This window comes from Rhincodon typus, chromosome 21, assembly GCF_021869965.1.
Source record: "Rhincodon typus isolate 14 chromosome 21, sRhiTyp1.1, whole genome shotgun sequence".
NCBI lineage: Eukaryota > Metazoa > Chordata > Chondrichthyes > Orectolobiformes > Rhincodontidae > Rhincodon > Rhincodon typus.
The window spans coordinates 27,312,857-27,332,639 of NC_063352.1; the positions used below are offsets into that span (position 1 = coordinate 27,312,857).

The 19,783-nt window shown below is 40.8% G+C and overlaps 1 protein-coding gene across 1 annotated transcript in view; it reads left to right on the forward strand.

Annotated features, from left to right (window-relative positions):
* The window catches only part of usp31 (ubiquitin specific peptidase 31), a 119,508-nt gene that overhangs the window by 86,797 nt on the left and 12,928 nt on the right, over positions 1 to 19,783 (forward strand). Inside the window, exons 8-14 of the mRNA XM_048609639.1 lie at positions 7,569 to 7,680; positions 12,779 to 12,876; positions 15,894 to 15,971; positions 16,496 to 16,625; positions 17,002 to 17,121; positions 18,922 to 19,147; positions 19,551 to 19,709. Of these exons, the coding sequence (XP_048465596.1) occupies positions 7,569 to 7,680; positions 12,779 to 12,876; positions 15,894 to 15,971; positions 16,496 to 16,625; positions 17,002 to 17,121; positions 18,922 to 19,147; positions 19,551 to 19,709 (923 nt within the window). The remainder of the gene's footprint in view (positions 1 to 7,568; positions 7,681 to 12,778; positions 12,877 to 15,893; positions 15,972 to 16,495; positions 16,626 to 17,001; positions 17,122 to 18,921; positions 19,148 to 19,550; positions 19,710 to 19,783) is intronic.

The following is a 19,783-nucleotide window of genomic DNA, read 5'->3' on the forward strand; positions in this document are numbered from 1 at the left end:
CTACCTTCAGAGATCTTTGGATGTGCAAACCAAGGTTCTTCTGATTTCAATACTTTCCAGGGTCCCCTAATTCATCGTGTAATCCCTTGTCTTGTTTGCCCTCCCCAAGTGCATCACTTAATCTGCATTGAATTCCATTTGGCACTGCTTTGCCTAACTGACCAGTCCATTGATACCCTCCTGCAGTTTACGGCTATCCTCACTATTTACACTCTACCAATTTTCGTGTGATCTACAATCAATTTACTTACATTTAAGTCCAAATCATTGATGTAGACCACAAACTGCAAAGATCTTGGCACTGATCCTGTAGAATCCCTCTAGAAACAAAATTCCAGTGAAAAAAAACGTCCCTAATACCGGCATCCTAACTTTCAGCCTGTTTTGGATCCAAGTGCCACTTTGCCTTGGATCCTTTTGGCTGTTACCATCATTATCAGTCTGGCATGAGATACCTTATCAAAAGCCTTGCTAAAGTCCACATCAAGTGCATTACTCTCAACACTACTGGTTACTTCCTCAAAAAATTGATCAAATTTGTGAAACAAAACTTTCTTTAACAAATTCATAGTCATACAGCATGGAAACAGACCCGTTGGTCCAGCTCAACCATACCAACCAAGTTTCCAAACTAAACTTGTCCCATTCGCCTGCAGTTGCTCTATATCCCTCTCTAAACCTTTCCTATTCACATACTTGTCCAAATATTTTTTAAATGTTGTAACTGTACCTGCTTCTACCACTGGCAGTTCATTCAACATATGAGCTATACTCTGTGTAAATTTTAAAAAAAAATTGCCCCTCAGGTCCCTTTTAAAATCTTTCTCCTCTCACCTTGAAGATATGCCCTCTAGTTTTGAAATCCCCTTGGCTGGTCACCTAATCAATGGCCTTCATGATTTTATAAACTTCTGTAAGGTCACCCCTCAACCTTCTATGCTCCAGTGAAACAAGTCCCAGCCTATCCAGCATCTCCCGGTAACATCCTTGTAAATGTTTTTTGTACCCTCTCCAATTTAGTAATATCCTCCCTACAGCAGGGTGACCAGAATTGTATGCAGTACTCCAAAAGTGGCCTCACCAACGTCCTGTACAATCGCAACATGATGTCCCAACTCTATACTCAAAGGCTTGAGCAATGAAGGCAAGTGTGCCAAACACCTCCTTTACCACCCTGTCTACCTGTGATGCAATTTCATACAACAATGCACCTGAACCCCTATGTCACTCTGCTCGACAACACTTCCCAGGGCCTTACCATTAACTGTAAGTCCGGCCCTTGTTCGTCTTACTAAAATGCAGTTCACACTGACTATCTCTTCTAAGTCAGTGTTTCTCCTTGTGTGGATATTTTCTGTTCCTCCGAATTCTTTCTAATAACTTGCCCACCGTTGAGGTTAGACTGACTGGCCTGTAGTTTCCTGGTCTGCCCCTTCCTCCATTTTTAATAATGGGACAATGTTGGCAGTCTTCTGGCACCTCACCTGTGGCCAGAGTGGATTTAAAAATATTGCCAGAGCTCTTTATATCTCCTCTTTGGCAGCTAAACCCACTGGTACCACCTCTTTCTCTTAATTTCATATAATATTTCACAGTACTCGACCCTGATGTTTGTACTTGCATTGTCCTTTTCCATTATGACGACATTGAAGATCATGCGCTTGTCTACTAGGTCCACACACAGATTGTCTCTGTCTGTATGGGCCCTACTCTTTTCCCTAGTTATCGTCTTGCTGTTTATACATTTAGAAAACCCCTTTGGGTTTTTCTTTATGCTATTTGCCAATGCTTTCTCGTTGACTCTTCTCCTAATTTTTGTTTTATGTTACTACTTGCACTTTTTATACTCCTTTAGGGACTGCAAGGTTAAGCCCTTGATGTTGGCCATAAGATTTTTAAAAAAAATTTAAACTTTATATGTTTCTTGACATCCATGGTTCTCTGATCTTAGTCCCACATATTTGCCCTGTACTCTTGCCATTTCCTCCTTAAATGCCTCCAACTGCTCCGACACTGTTTTATTTGCAAGTGACTACTCCTGGTCCATTTGGGCTATATCAGATCTTGCCTTAGTAAAATTAGTCTTCCCCAAGTTCAGAACTTCTATTCCTGGCCAATGCCTATCCTTTTCCATAATGATCCTAAGTCTGACTAAGCTGTGGACACTATAGATGGTGCTGCTATTACGCGTGTTTCTTCAACGCAAATAGGTTTGAACATGATTGAAGAATTTAGACCACCATTTATAGAACATGAACTTTACTTACCTGTATTGGCTGTAACGCGATTCCAGTCCCATTAGTTTAAATGGCGCAGCTATTGCGCGATTTTCTTATAACGTGAGATTGCACGATATCTCCTAAATGCTTCCCTAGTGATAAGTCTTCTACCTTTCTGGGCTCGTTTTAGAATATTAGGCCTTGAACTACTCCCCTCGCTTATTAGGCTTTTGATGTACTGGCTGAAAAAGTTTTCTTGGATGCAATTTAAGAATTTGTTCTCCTCCTATCTTGCATTCTAAACCTATCCTGGTTGGTATTGGTAGTTTAAATTCCCTACTATTGCTATGTTATTGCACTTCTCTGAAGTGTGATTACACATTTTTATTTTCTATTTCTCTGACTGTTTGTTTGGGAACTTATTGTACATACCTAACAGTGTGCGTCCATTTTCTATTTTTTTTTACTTTCTATCCATATGTTCTCATTTGATGATCCTTTCAAGATATCATTCCCCTCACTGCTATAATTGATTGCTCGATCAGTATTGTGACTCCTCTTTCTTCTATCCCCCTGTCTATTTATATGAATACCCTATAACCAGGAATGTAAACTTACCTTTCTCTTATCTAGTCCATGTTCCCTTTGCTTTCCAGGCTGACTTGCTCCCTGTTTTAACTTTGCGTTCTATATTATGTGGAATTCCATACTAACTTGGCTACCCTCTCCTTGTCAGGATCCCATCCCCCTGGCAATCTAGTTAAGTTTAGTATATAATTGGCAATTTCATCTTCATTTTTAAATTCAAATGTTAATGTGACCACTGGAGGAGGATTTAAGGAAACGGATCAGTCTGTCCCCCTAACTTGTGTGAAACCAGGAGTTGGGGTGAATGAGATGATCTTAATGGTTAATCTCTCTCTGAAGTCTAATTTTTGTTTTATATTCAGTAACTAACTAAAAATTGCTGTTTAAAAGAAGGCTTAAACAGGGTTTGCAATGTCTGTCAGAACAGGTGCCACTAGTTAATAAGTTAACTGGTTTAAGGAAGTTTCTCAGCTTTAGTAGAGCTGACTGATAGTGTTAGTAGATATTTTTAATCTATGTATTCGGACATGTTATGATGCACCTCTGGAGCAGATGGGACTTGAAGCTAGGCCTTTTGGGCTAGAAGTAGGGACAAAACCATTGCACCACAAGGAGCATTCAATGTATTTATACTCTTTTTGTAAAATAAGGATTTCTGTGTTTCCCTGCACAGAGTGCTGCTTGCCTACATTAAGTGAGAAGCCAGTAGTTAGGTGATTGAACAGAACTACAAATTAATTGAGAAAATTAACACAATAAGATAGCAGGAGGGGTTCATGTCTTCATGGCTGCAGCATTTTCAAGCACCTGGATGTCAGGATGGCCCATAGCAACTGCATCTGTGGGATCTTACATCTTGAGGAACTCCATCTTGCCTTTGACCTGGAGATCAAACTGGAGGCAGTGATGCATCAGGGATGTGGAATGTTACCTGCAAACTTTGTACCTGAAGGCAGTCACACGTTTTTGCTTGGCATTGTCTGATTTGATTCATGATTAAGTTCAGGAGGATGTGACTGCACATTTGAAAGGTCAGGGCATCAAGAAAGTGTAAATGGAGGAGCTTCAGCCCTATAGTTGTCCAACAGGTTTAAGTTTCTTGCACCTTTGAATGAATAAGAGCTATAGTACAGATGAACCAATAACCATTGCACTATGTTACAGGAAGCCATTCAAGCAGGGCAGTTAAAAAGAATGTGGTGGTATTAGAGGACTACAGAGCAGGGACATAGATGCTGTACTGTGTAACCGAGTGACAAGCAACAGCCTTCTGGATTCTGTCCTGCGCCAGAATTCAGATATCTGGTCGGGGCTGGAGAGTCATTTGCAGTGAGAGAGAGCAGATCCAATTGTTATTGCCAGTAGTACCAGTAACAGGTAAGATTGGGAAAGAAGATCCAATTAACAGTATGAGGAGCCAGGTACTGATTCAAAAGCAGAATGTCAAAGTAGTATACCTGAGCCACATGCAAATTGGATAAGGTAAGGAACACGAGAGATATGAATGCTTGGCTCAAACACTGGTGTGGGAGAAGTGGCTTCTGATTTGTGTAACTCTACCAGTACTGAGGAAAGTGGGGGCTAAACCATTGTGATGGACTTCATCTGAACAGTGCTGGAGCTGGTGTTCTAGCCAGTTATATAACTAGGGAAACGGAGAGGGCTTTAAATTAAGTGGAAGTGGAAGGGATCATGCAGAGGAAAATTGGGTAAATTAAAGTAAAGTGACAAGACCATAGGTAAAGGCAGCAATAAAAATCATGATAATCAGGCAATGGTACGAAGGAACAGTGACTGCAAATTTAAGGCTGTGCCATCAGACAAGGCCAGAGTTTATATAAAAAATTAAAACCAAAAACCTGAACTAATGACTCTACCATCAGAATGCCCATGGCATTCACAACAAATCATGTGGAATTGCCAACTCAAATACAAGTTCAAATGTATTTTCTGAGAGTCATCACAGACGTGGCTACGAGGAAACCAAAGCCCAGCCGGGACCTTGATATGACGCATCCTGGAAGTTGTGCATTTGGGAAGAGGTGGTGTGATAAATCTTGTTAATTGAAAAGGGCATTGGAACTGTAATGAAATCTTTGTTCTAAAGTTCAAAACGCAGAAATCATTTAGGTAGAACTAAGCGCAGTAAGGGGCAGAGAACTTTGCTCGGAATTGTGATTAGGCCACCAAACAGCAGTAATAATGCAAATCACAGTACATATCAGAAAATTAGAAGTGCATGTAACGAGGGTATTACACTAATCTTGGGGGTTTCAATACATCAATCTACATATAGACTGAGTAAATCTAATTAGTACTAATGTTGTGGAGTCAGACTCTTGGAACATATGAGAGATTTTTTTAATGCAGTACTTTGGGAAACCAACTAGGGAGTGGTCTGTTTTATATGATGATAAAAGAGTTTGTATTACTTGATAATAGAGGGTTAGTTAAATATCTTGCTGTGGAGGAGCATTTAGCAAAGACTGACCGCAACTTGATAGCATTTTATGTAAGTTTGAAAGTTGTATAAGTTAACCAAAATTAGAATCTTAAATCTAAGCAAAGGAAACTATGAAGTTATGTGGGCCTGATTCACTGTGGTGGATTAGGAAACTACGTTAAACAGTATGACGTAGACTGGCAGGATTTTAGATGACCAAGGAAATGATTAAATAAAGAAAAGTGGAATGAGTAAATCAGCAAGAAACACAAAGATGGACCGTTAAAGCTTCTATAGGGATGGCAAAAATACATCAACTTATATTTAGCAGAGTCAAGAGAATTAATAATGAGCAATAAGGAAGTGGCAGAGGAATTTAACATATACTTTGTCTCAGATGAAAATACTGAAAAAACTTCCCAGAAATAATGGAGGATCAAGGGACTAGTGTTATTAAGGCAAGGTGAATATTAATAGTAGTGAAAAAAAGTAGTACTGTGGTCTTAAACTGGGGATGTGTGGGTAATACACTGACATGAATTGAGAACTGGCTGATGTCTATAATCTGGAAAGTAGCAATAAATGGGTCATTTTCAAGTTAGCAGGCTATGACTAGTGGGATACTGTAAGGCGCAGAGCTTGGGCTCCAGCTATTCACAATATATATCAATGATATTGATGTGGGAATTATATGTAATATTTCCAAGTTTTGCAGATGATACACAACCAGGTGGGAGTGAGAATTGTGAGGAGGATATTTCGATTTTGAGGCAGACAATACTGAATTAAGCTATGCTAACAAGACATCTGCTGTTAGATGTGATTCTATAATTGGGCAGCACTTGCTAAAAATTCTAAGCCTTCTAATAGATGCACCGACAATCAGTTTAAAATAATCAGTCATGCTGGTAATGTGGCTCAGTTATGCTTCCTAGAAGCAACATACATTCATATGCAGGGGCCCATTCTCTGCAAACTGGAAGGAATATCTTTAATCCTTGCATCTTTGTCGATATCTAGAATATCTAGAGCCTGTAGTTCCATGTAGCTTTTCCATGTAACTTCTTGCCAATAAGAATTGACTTGAGATCGAATCAGCATTCCTTTGCTGTTGTGGTATAAGCTGTTGTCATTTGTGAAAATTTGTATTCTTGTGTTCTGATGAGTGCAAGACAAAAAACATTGTTACCAGTTATCTTTTCAGCAATATTTTTGATTTCTTGCTGAATAAATGAGGCACTATGTAATGCAACAGAATAGGTAAAGTTGGTTTGCATGGTGTGTGGTAATGTTTAATAACCTATATTAGTGTTGGTCCTCTGGCCCTCAAAATTCAAATGACATTATGTTAAATGTGTTCCTGATAGTTTCATTTCAAGAGCATATCTAAAACATAGACTAGAATAATAAACAAAAAAGACCTATATAATAACGTTGTGACAACCTTTAATCTGACGATGATACTCTGCCCCAGACTGAGCTCTCAAAACTTTCACTTGCATGGCAGTGACTATTGATGCATTTGCTACCATATGTAAGTTCGACCAGTTGGATGGATGTGCTAGGGTAATTTAGATGGATGGAGATGGTGATCTTTTAGAGTAGGGCAGTTTTAGTTCTGGGTTGACATATGGCTAAGTTGAAATGAAAATGCACCAGGTGGAGATGCGAGAGTGAACACATCATTGGATCAGTCCAGAGGGAACGGTGAACTGCCCTTTCCTTCACTCTGCAGCTGGCCTGGAACTAATCTTCACTGGCTGCTGTTAATTTTGGCCAATGCCATCAATAAAACAAAGTTAAAAGGTCTTTTAACTGACAAGTTTAGATTTAGCTGATATGGCTATAATCCATTTAGATTCGTTAGATTTTTTTATCGACAAGTCCCATGTGTCGATATTATTGTTTTTTCTCAGAGACAACTCTTATAATTGCCATCTGAAGCAGAAATATCCTGGCCCCTTGTGGATGCTGAGGAAGCAAAAAGCCCACTTTTTGTGGCATGTTGATATCATACAGGCATTGCAGTATTTTTCTATAAACGCACAAGTTTGTTAATTTACATTCAGAATTCTAATTTTGTAGTCTTGGCAGAATGATTAATGAAATCAACCTCTCTGACTTAATTAACTGATCAAGTGAATTGGTTAACACAAAGTGCAGCATAGTGACCAACTTGAAGTTAATGGCTTAGAGAAATAAAAATCAAAGTTTAAATTTATCACTGACTTTTCAGTGAGACCATAAAACTTTGCCATTACATACCTGAATTCATTTTCAACTGCTTCTGTTGTCCTTGTTGATATCTGTTTTTCTAGGTTTGGTCATCCCTTTGTACTCTGTTTGGATCGTAAAATAACATGGGAAGGACTGCAGAAAGATATTTTGGAGAAGATGCGTCATTTGTTTAGGCCAGGGATGTTCACTGAGGTAAGGCTGGCTACTAGGTCCTTCTGCCTTTGAGGGGATTTGTTTAAACAAATACTCCAGAATCAGTAATTGTACCATCAGAGGATGCAAGATTAGCTTTGCACCTTTTGATTAATCTTAATATTTTAACTACAACAAACAGTAGAAAAAGTGGGTAAAAGACATTTTCCCACTTGAGCATTCAATCATGTGATGATATATCTTGGCAATATCAGCAATTTCCAATCGTTGCCTGAAAGCAAATGATGCTGTAGCAGAAAATATACTTTTATTTTTACACAAACAGAAATGACAAGCTAGCAAGTGAGCTTATAGAAATGTGGGGACAGATGTGGTTTTGTGGAGTGGTTGCGTGCCAGATGGTAGAAAGAAATCCAGTGAGTTTGGGAACTATATACAAATCCTAGTATGAAAAATCAGAACATAATTCAAGTCTAGTAAGTTTAAATCCACATTATAGGAGGGATGTGATTGCACCGCGGAAGGTAGAGAGAAAATTTATCAGACCATTGCCTGTGCAGGAAAGTTTTGGTTATGAAGAGAGATTGGATAGACTTGGGTTGTTTTCCTTGGAGCAGAGGAGACTGAGCAGGGACAATATGAGGGGCATAGCTAGAGTAGACAGGAAGGAATTTTTCCCCTTGGTAGAGAGATCAATGACCACTGTGCATAGATTTAAGGCAAGGAAAGGAGTTTTAGAGGGTATGTGAGGAACAATGTTTTCTCTTAGGGTGTTGGAAATCTGGAATTCACTGCCTGTAAAGGTGATAGAGGCAGGAACTTTGGTAAGATTAATGTATTTACATGTGCACTTGCGATGTCCAGGTATACAAGACTTTAGGCCAAGTGCTGGAAAGTGGGATTAGAATAGGTGGTTGGCTTTGACTGACACAGACTCAATGGGCTGAAGGGCCTTTTCCTGTGCTGTAGACCTCTAACCAGGAGAAAGGTATTTCATCACAATGCAGTGAACTGGAAGAATTGATGTGCACCAGTAACTGGGGGCATTGAAATATTTAAAAGAGGTGTTGACGTAGTAGTAGCTAACAGTCCAGAATGTGAGTTTGAATTTCACCAAACTTGAATTCAGTAAAATCAACCATGTCACCACTGTCAATTTTTGTAAAAACCCTTCTGGTTCACTAATGTCCTTCTTAAGAATGAAATTTGCTATCCTGCATGTGACTCCAGATCCATTGCAATGTGGTTGATGCTTAACTGCCCTGTGGGTAATTAAGGATGGGAAATAAATGCTGACCTAGCTAGTGATGTCCAAGTCCTGTGAAAGAATAAATAAAAAGGCTTGCTTTAGTAATTAATATCTCTGCCGTGTAAGCCTTAGTGACATTGATTGGCAAAGTAAGGTTGTTTTGATGGTTTTATCCTATTGCTGTGTTCAACTTATCTATAATCATCCCAAAAAATGCACCTTTGCTGTTTCTTTCCTTTGATATTTCATGTTGAGTTGAAGATGGTGCAGGGGGCAGGGATTCAGATATTTGGATCATTGGAATTTCTTCTGGGGCAGAAGTGATCCGTGCAAAAGGGACAGGTTGCATCTGAACTGGAGGGGGACCACTATCCTGGTGGGGCTATTTGGTAGAGCTACTCAGGAGGGTTTAAACTAGTCTGGCAGGGGTGTAGTAATGAGACAAGAGAAGTTTGAGGCTGGTACAGAAGTTAAACAGAGTTAGTTAAATAGGCAGGGCAGGCAAGAGTATGGCAGAGAATGAAGGAAGACTGATGGTTTAAACTGCATTTATTTCACTGCAAGAGGCCTGACAGGTAAGGCAGCTGAACTCTGGGCATGGATGGGAGCGTCATACTGGGATATCATAGCTATTACAGAAACCTGGCTGAGGGAGGGACAGCTCAATTTTGTGTGGTATAGGTGCTATAGGATGGATAGAAGGGGAGGCAAGAGAGGAGGGGGAGTGGCGTTTTTGATTAGGGAAAATATAATGGCAGTAAACAGAGACACTTTTTTTTCTTGGGAAGTCATCCAGTGAAGCCAAATGAAGGGAACTGAGAAAAAGGAGGTGATCACTTTGATGGAATTGTACTATAGGTCCCCCAATACTACTAGAGAAGGGGCAAAACTCAACCTCCTCTCTAGAAATATGCCAGGGCAAGTAACTGAGGTATTAGTGGGGGACACTTTGGGATCAATGACCATAATTCTGAGTTTTAAAATAGTTATGGAAAAGGATAGGCCTGGTCCATGAGTTTAAATTCTAAATTGGGGCAAGGCCAATTTTAATGTATTAGTCAAGAACTTTCAGAAGTTGTTTGTGGGGAGGCTGTTCACAGGTAAAGGGACATCTGGCAAGTGGGAGGCTTTTGAAAGTGAGATAATGAGAGTTCAGGGATGGCATATTCCTGTTAGTACGAAGGGCAAGGCTAGCAGGAATAGAGAACACTGGATGACTTAAGGTATTGAGGCTCTGGTCAAGAAAAAGGAGGAGGCTTACATCAGTCGTAGACAATTGAGATCAAGTGAATCCCTTGAGGAGTGTAGGGCTTGCAGGAGTACACTTTAGAGGGAAATCAAGGGGGCAAAAAGAGAGCTTTGGCACATAAGATTAAGGAGAATCCATAGAGATTCTACATATACATATATATTAAGGGCATATGAGTAATTACGGAGAGAATAGGGCCCCTTTAAAGATCAACGAGGCCGTCTATGTGTGGAACCACAGGACATGGTGGAGACCCTAAACAAATATTTAGCGTCAGTATTTACTGTGGAGAACCATGTGGAATTTAAGGAGCTTGGGGAAATAGATAATGATGTCTTCAAAATAGTCCGCATTAGACAAGAGGAGGTGCTGGAGGTCTTAAAACGCATAAAGATAGATAAATCCCTGGGACGTGATTGCGTATACGCCAGGACATTGTGGGAAGCTAGGAAAGAAATTGCAGGGCCCCTAGCAGAGGTATTTGTATAATTGACAGCTACAGGTGAGGTGCCAGAAAATTAGAGGGTGGCTAATGTTGTGCCATTATTTTAAAAAGGCTGCAAGGAAAAGCTAGGGATCTACACTGGTGAGCCTGATGTCAGTGGTGGGTAAGTTGTTAGACGGGGTACTGAGAGACAGGATCTGCATGCATTTGGAAAGGTAAGGACTGACTAGGGATAGTCAGCATAGCTTTGTGTGTGGGAAATCGTGTCTCTCAAACTTGATTAATTTTTTTAAACCGGTGATCAAGAAGACAGATGAAGACAGAGTGATAGACGTTGCCTACATGGACTTTAGCAAGGCCTTCTACAAGGTTCTGCATGGTAGACTAGTTAGTAAGGTTAGATCACATGGGATGCAGGGAGAGAGGCAATTGGATACAAAAATTGGCTTGGCAGTAAGAGATGGAGAGTGGTGGCAGAAAGTTGTTGTTCAGATTGGAGGCTTGTAACCAGCGGTGTGCTGTAAGTATTGATGCTGGGTTCACTGTAGTTTCTCACTTATATAAACAATTTGAATGAGAATTAAGGAGACATGGTTAGTAAGTTTGTGGATGACACCAAAATTGGTGGTGTAGTGGACAGTGAAGAAGGTTATCTAAGAGTTCAACAGGATCTTGATCAACTGGGCAAGGGGGCCAAGAAATGGCACGTGACATTTAATTTAGATAAATGCAGGGTGCTGCATATTGGTAACCAGGAAAGGACTTACACAGTTAAGCCCTCAGGGAATGGTGTTGAATAGAGAGACTAGGGGTGCAGGTACATAGTTCTTTGAAAGTGGTGTCACAGGTAGACAGGTTGCTGAAGAAGTTGTTTAGCTTGCTTGCCTTCATTGGTCAGAGCATTGAGTGCCGGAGTTGGGATATCACGTTACAACTGTACAAGACATTGGTAAGGTTACTTTTGGAGTACTGTGTGTAATTGCCCTGCAATAGGAAGGATGTTATTAAATTGGAAAGGATTCAAAAAAGATGTATAAGGATGTTACTAAGACTGGACGGTTTGAGTTATAAGGAGAGGCTGGTTAGGTTGGGGCTTTTGTTTCATCCCCTGGAGTGTAGAAGGCTGAAGGGTGACCTATAAAAGTTTAAAGAATGATGAAGGGCATAGATAAGGTGAATAGCCAATGTCTTTTCCTCAGGGTAGGGGAGTCCAAAACTAGACGGCATAAGGTTAAGGTGAGAGGGGAAAGATTTAAAAGGGACTAGAGGGGCAAACTTTTCAGAGGGTGGTATGTATATGGAACAAACTACCAGAGTAAGTAGCAGAGGCGAGTACAATTACAGCATTTAAAAGACACTTGGACAGGTGCATGGATAGGCAAGGTATGGAGGGATATGGGCCAAACGAAGGTAAATGGAACTAGTTCAGTTTAGGAACCCTGGTCAGCATGGATGAGTTGGGCTGAAGGGTATGTTTCCAAGCTGTATGACTGACTCTAATTGTGTTTACTGAGGATCAGTGGAGGGAATAAGTTAACCTGTTTCAAATGGAAACATCTTTTGCTGCTGTTAGATTTGAGTCTACATTCCTTTTAAATTGCATGACATACCTCCTTGTCAGTTGATCCCCTTTATCACAAGTAGTTTTCTTACTGTGGAGATTTATGAGGCCAATTAATATAAAAAAAACCAACTGTGGACGAAAAGGTTCGGGTAATTTTACCTTGAAAGATGGTGTCTGAGAACGCATCCTAGAATGTACAGAATGCAAACAGAATAGAAAATGTAAAATGAACTGTAGCTTTCGAACGATATGTGCAGACTCGGTCATTAAATCTAAATTAAGTCTGATGTCAGGAAATTCTTCAGTGGATGGAGATGTACTTGGCATTCTTGAACAGTATTGTGATGCGGCTGGAATGCTAGATAGTTTCTAAAAGGGTAAGCTAAATGAACTGTATTAAGATTCAGATTGAATAAAGATTGTGAATAAAAGAAATCTGAAACTGAGGGGTTGTAAAACACAAGGTCAAAGAACATGACAAAAATAAATATGGTATTGTCTGGAGAAGGAATCTTTTTAAACTGATGCTGAAGAAGATGAGATTTTACTGATTCCCTGCAGTCCTGTGCTGAAAGCCATAAAGTGGCTGCAGTGCTCATGCTTTTTAAATTCTCTTTGCTCTTTCTCTAGGTTGGTCCCTTTAGTTTGCGAGTCCTTGGAGGTGGCATGGGGAAATCTTACCTTTCTCCTCAGGAAGAGTATCCCTTGTGCCAATTGGCAGCAGAAAGGTAATTCCTTGTTGTTTCCTTCCATTTGTGTTAACTGGATCCATCATCGGTATATGAGACAAGGGACATAGTGAGCCGAACCTTGAAATGGAATTTGGTGCCAGCTTTACGAATAATGACAGAGAATTTGAGTATAATTACATTCACCAAATTAGTTAAAAATTCAGTACCTAAGTGAGACTGAGTTTACTCCTTACAGTACTATCAGCAAAAGTTTTATTTTTTTAAGATTTAAGCTATACTTAGATATACCTTGCTCTTGTGTATCAGACATTTGAAGAAAAATCACTTCAGCCTCATAAGTGCACCCCATATTATTTAATTCAGTCATGGAAGGTAGGCATCACTGGCAAGGTGAGTATTTATTGTCCTTCCTTAATTGTCCTTTGAAGGTGTTAATGGATTGGCTTTTTGAAGCACAACAGTTCAGTGGCGTAGGGGCGCCCACTGTGCTGTTAGGGAGGAAATTCCAGGATATTGAGCCAGTGATACTGAAGGAATGGCGATACAGTACCAAGACAGGATGGTGTGTCGCTTGGAGAGGAACTTACAGATGGTGGTATTCCCATACATTTGATGTGCCCTTTCATGTAATAGAAGTCATGGTTTCAAAAGTGCTGTCAGTTATTACAGTGCATCTTTTCTAGATGGTACACACTGCTGCCACTCTGCGTTGGTGGTATAGGTGGTAAATGTGGTAGGTGGTTGTGTTGCCACTCAAGCAGACTGGATGGTGTTAAACCTCTTACGTGATTGGATCTATGCTCATCCAGGCAAGTGGAGAGTATGCCACCACCTGATTTGTGCTTCATAGATGGTGATCAGGTATTGGGAATCAGGAGTTATCTACTGTAGTATTCCCAGCCTCTGATCTGTTCTTGTAGTTGCAGTATTTGTGTGGCTGGTCCAGTTCAGTTCCTGGTGAATGGTATCCGCTATGATATTGATGGTGGGAGATTCAGCAATGATAATGCCATTGAATCCCAAGGTGAGATGGTTATTCTATCTCTTGTGTGATATGAATGTTGCTTGCCAGTTATTAACCCAAGCCTGGGTGTTGTCCAGGTCTCGCTGCATGTGGATGTGGACTTCTTCAGTATATGAGTCGCAAATGGTGCTGAGCATCATGCAATAATCAGTGAACATCCCCATTTCTGACCTTATGGTGGAGGTAATGGTGAAGTAATGGTTCCCCGTTGCGACCTGACTCCTTCCCAACTCCTTAGGTAGATAGTTAAAAGTGCAGGAGGTGGGGGGGATAGAATTACTGCAGAGAGGAGAGAGAAGAAGAGGGATAGAAAGGAAAAGGAAAGGGGACTGGCGAGCAAAGTGAAGTTCTGATTGGAGTGACTTACTGTGCCACCATCTTGGCGAAATAGTGGTACTACCAAGCCACTCTTGGTAATGTGGATTTGAAGTCCTCAATCCAGAGTACATTCTTCGACCTTGCCACCTTCAATACTTCTACCAAGTGGTGTTCAATAGAGGAGTACTGATTCATTAGACAGTAGTTGGGAAGTAGTTAGTAATCATAGGAGGTTTCCTTCTCCATTTTTGACCTGATGCCATGAGACTTCATGGGGTCTGTAGTCATGTTGAAGGCTCTCAGTGTAACTCCCTCATGATTGCTTACCACTGGATTGCCACCGCTGCTTGCCCAGGGATTGTGATGTCCAGGATGTTGCTATATTCTATGAATATTTTGAGTAGCCTGTGGGACATCTCCCAATTTTGCCACGAGACCCCAGATAATTATTTTGTAAGGTTGACAGGGCTATGTCTGCTTTTGCATTTGTCATTTCCAGTGTGTTTGCTGATGCTGAGTGACCCACCTAATTTCATTCGTTAACTGAGGTTTTGCAGTGATTTGCTTGGCTACTTCAGAGACAGTTAAGAGTTGGCCACGTTGCTGTTGGCCTGGAGCCACATGTAGGCCAGACCAGATCAGGATGACCGATTTCTCTCCCTAAAGGATATTAGTGAGTCAGATGGGTTTTATGACCATCACCAGCGTCTACATGGTGATAATTTTTTAATGCCATTGTTTTAATTTCATATTTTTATTGAATTCAAATTTCACCATATGCTGTGGTTGGACTTGAACCTATGTTCCCAGCGCATCAGCATGGAGCTTTGGATTCCTTGTCCAGTGACTACAGCATTAAATTATTACCTTCAGCTCTTGTACAACTTGGGGTCAGTGTGTGTCTAGCCAATGCTGATTTTAATGTCACTACAGGTACATTATCCACAATCTGTCTGAAAACTTGACGTTTTTCTCTAGAGATCTCGGCACCTCTCCTGGAACATAGTAAGTGTGGGAATGAAGGGAGCACCCTCTGGCTGATCCTAAATGATAGAATTCGTAAGAGATGTGCACTATTGCTTCACTTCATAAAGGCAATCCTTAAATAAACTTGGGTTCAATTCCTGGTGTGTTTTAAATCTGCACATCTCACAGTGTGTTGCCTTTGGATGCAGTTGTGTAAACAACACCATTATGAGTTGGGAGAGTAGAATCGATCGTACACACAAGGTGCCTGTTTAACTGATAGGTAATTCAAAATATGGAAAAGTCTGAAATTGGCATAGTCTTGATCCTGAAGGTGTGGATTTCAAGTATCAGATCTGTGCTACTGGTTTTACCTAAATAAACCTACTAATTGCTGATTGATATCAGCTGTAAATTTTATAATGGCTTAACTATCTTAAAGGCACTGTTTAACGCAAGCTGCTATGGAGATTCCTCTGGTGATTTTTCCCTGTAATGCCAATTATTCTAGAGATTGCACAACGGGAATTGCTATCCAGAGTTTACTCCAGTGCTACATTGGAATAGCGCCAGGGCTGTACTTGCATTGAGATAACAACCCAATGCTAAATCTAACTGAGCTTTTAAATTTTCTGTCACCATATGAAGCTTCGGCCTCAGCTCTAAATTATTTAAGAAAGAATTTGCGCCAAAATATTTGCATGTGTATTTGATATGACTATTGGTATTTGATGTGTCTTTTCAGAGCGTGGAAATCCTGCAGACCTGGTGGACCCCAGCATGTTAAGATAATTGTGGAATGGGACAGAGACACAAAAGAATAGTAAGCAATGTAAACTTCTTGTATTCTAAGCTGTTTTACTTTTCTTTTGACCAGTCTCCATAGCTTCCTTTGTATTAAAACAGATTCGCAATCTAATCCAGTCAAAATTTGCATCTTGAGCAGGATCCTTGGTGATTTTTTTTTTTCATTTCGTTGGGTCTGTATATGTGGGAATGGGCAGAAGGAGACCATTCCTAATACTTGGTGTCCTACTCTCAGGTTGGTCAAGAAGCAGTGACTGCCGGGTAACTGCAGGAAAGACCTGTATACTTGATTTGATGGTATGTCCTAGTGACGGTTACTTGCACATTTTCCTGTTACATTCTCGGTCAGGAGGTGGGACTAAGTTCCAAGGGTAAATGGTGTGTGCTGGTGAGGAGAGAAGGGAGCTGTCCAAAGGATTCCGAATGAGGTACATTTTAGCTCCCGACATCTACATCCCATGAATGAATAAGAAATAAAATGCTTTTGCATTTTCTGACAGATCTGGTGTCCAATTTTAATGTTCCTTGTTTGGCTTACAGTTTGTTTGGTAGTGCTGAGGATGAGTATGTGCCAGACTCGGAAAGTGTTCGCCAGCAGCAGCAACTTCATCACCAGCCTCAGACCTACACTTTATCCCAGTGCTTTCATCTCTACACCAAAGAAGAACAGGTAAATGCAGCAAAAGCACCAGCTGTGATAGTGTGTCTGTGGGAGAAACAAGTGTTTGAAATTTCAGGAAAGCTGTAGTAAATACTTGTAAAATTACTGTGGGTTGTCTGTGTTGCAAGTGTCACATGGTTCAGTCTGTTACTTTGAGGCAGCTAAAGAACCTCCGTCCATAAAAGCAACCTTCTAGTCCTGTGGCTAAAAACACATTGCAGCATTCCAGGTTTTATAACTAGTGTAGTTGCTGATTTCACGTTTAAGATTGAACATACAAGGTTGGTTTGGCTGAATGACCTGCTGCTGTTCCTATGCCCTTATTTTATTTTTAGGTTCTGAATATGCAGTGCCTTTTCTGATTGTGTGTTTTGTTGGTTGACAGCTGGCACCAGATGATGCCTGGCGCTGCCCACATTGTAAGCAGCTTCAGCAGGGCAGCATCAAGCTGAGCTTGTGGACACTTCCTGATGTTCTTATTATCCACTTGAAACGCTTTAAGCAGGTGAGTGCTTTAGAGAAGAATGGAGGAAGTGAAAGCACAGTCCATTCTTTTGATTCCATTCAAGCTGAGCAAGGGGAAATGGATATCAGGTAACTCCTCTTATGTGGTTTATGTTCTTTAATTGATAATTTGTTCAGGATGGGTGACCTGTAAAGAATACCGTGAATCAGAGTAAGTCTGCTACTTTTTGTATCCATGTGTATTTTATACAGAACTTACCATTTGATGTACACAGCATCCAATGTTTCACATGACTGTGTATTTGCATCTGCACTCAAAATACCTGGAGCGCTAGGTAAAATTCTTGCCCAGAATATTTGAGGGTGACCAATGGGGAAAAATGTAGAACCTGTGACTGGGGGAGCTATTTTGACCAATCTTGTAGTATGTAGGAAAGCTAACTGTGTTGTCCCCAGGGAGCCATCACTCAGGTGCTGGAGAGAGGTGAGTGCCCATTGGGACTGGACCTGAACTTCAGTCAAGAGGTTGGGTGCCAAAGCCAAGGTCTGGCTAGTAGGGCCATCTTACTGGTGGGGGAGGCCCAGTACAGGGTGGAGAGAAACTTGCCCATCCTGACCCAGCTCCAGTTACCTCTATATTGGCTAGTTTACTTGTGTTACCAAAGTGGCAAAAGAATTTGGGATGTTCTCCAATTCCTTGTACGTGTGGCTGAGGGCCAGGGGTGGGAGCCAACGAGCCCAGTAACCATCGTCCCCCCTCCCCTCCCCAAAACGCAATAACAGCCACACTGGCCTGAAGCTGCGATGTCATAGGAGCAGCACTTTGAGTCCATGGTGGAGCTGGAATGCTGTGGCACAGTGGAGGCTGACGTGGTTTTGGAGAAGTTTTGTACAGACCCCAATGTTAAAGAAAGGTGTTGCAAAGATCAACCCCTTGCCAGATATGTATTTAATCCCTACCAATGATGCTGATACTTTCGAGATTTTACTTTTGAGACAAATTATTTTCTGACAAATTTAATCTGGCAAAATGAAAATATTGTGTTAATAAATTGGACAAATAATTAAAAACTGCAATGGAGATTAATGTCTATTTGGGAACTTGAAAGCTGTATGAGGTATCTTTCATCATCAAAATATTGGGCAGTAAACTAATAGTTAAATTCTAAACAGCTGAAATCCCAGTCAACATATAGTGTTCTTTACATTTTAATGGAGAAAATAGCCAAGGTCTGTAATTGAGGATAGAGTGACTGAACACCCTGAAACGTTTCAGCTGATCCGAGATGATTTGCAAAGATTAGATCTTACCTGACAAACCTCAATGAACTGTTTGAAGGAATGTCTAAAGTAATAGCCAGGGAATGTCTATGGACCATATTTATGTGGACTTCCAGAAAGCATCTAATGAAATGCCTTTTGAGAGACTGCTAGCTAAAGTTGAAGCTCGTAGAGTTTGGAGGCAGATTATTGACCGCATGAGGAAATTTGCTGTGGCAAGAGATAGGATAGAAATAGTAGGCACCTACTCAGGATGGACATGATTAGTGCTGTCTTTATTTGTGTCTCAATGTATGCAATCTTTGGCAATTGTGCTATCTTATCTAAAGAAAACTCAAAAGATTCAGTGTTACCTTCTGTATGTGTTATGACGTGACTGCACTATCTAATAAGAGTTGGTGAGAATGAAATTTCTGCCCTAAAGTCGGAAAGGAATCCTCTAGAAAATCTGAAAAAGGAGCCCTCAATGGTTCGCTGCATTGTATTGATCTGGCACTCACTGTGTAACTGCTTATCTTTTGTTTAAAACAAACATTTTCTCTGCCTTCCCTCCCATCAGGAAGGGGATAAAAGGACCAAGCTACAGAACCTGGTGAAATTTCCCCTCACAGGCCTGGACATGACTCCTCATGTGGTAAAACGTAGCCAGAGCAGCTGGAGCCTTCCTTCTCATTGGTCGCCATGGAGACGGCCCTACGGGCTTGGTAGGGATCCCGAAGACTACCTCTATGATCTGTATGCGGTGTGCAATCATCATGGTACCATGCAAGGAGGGCATTACACAGGTAGGGGCCCCACTGCAGGGCAGTGGTACACCTAGCCCAATGTTGCTCTACTTTTGTCCTGTCCACCATCCTAACCTGTCTCTTATTTAAGTGGGTGTATTTGTTAAAAGCTGTGCAGGTGCCATTTGTTTCCTGGGGAAAAGAATACTTCTAAGATCCAAGAGTTCCCTAAGTTTTTTTTGAAAGGATGTATGTAGACTGGGACTAACCCAGTCCATTGACTTTATTTGCTACCTTTTTTTTGTAGAGAGTTCATGAATCCAACTCTTGCTGTATAGCTGAGAGGACAATCTGCCTTCACTGTTCTAATTTTCCTGACTTCCAAGTTTACTAAAATTTTATTTTCACTATACACAATTGTTGATTTTTGACTAACCAGCATCTCTCCCATCTTATTACATAGCTTACTGCAAGAACTCTGTTGATGGACTCTGGTACTGTTTTGATGACAGTGACGTTCAGCAGCTTTTGGAAGATGATGTCTGTAAGCAGACTGCATATATCCTGTTCTACCAGCGGCGAAGTGCTATTCCCTCTTGGTCAGCAAATAGTTCTCTAGCAGGTAATGTTTTGGCTGTCTCTGGAATTGACCTCGGCGCCCTGGGCATGATTGGGAAGACAGAAAACCAGAATCAG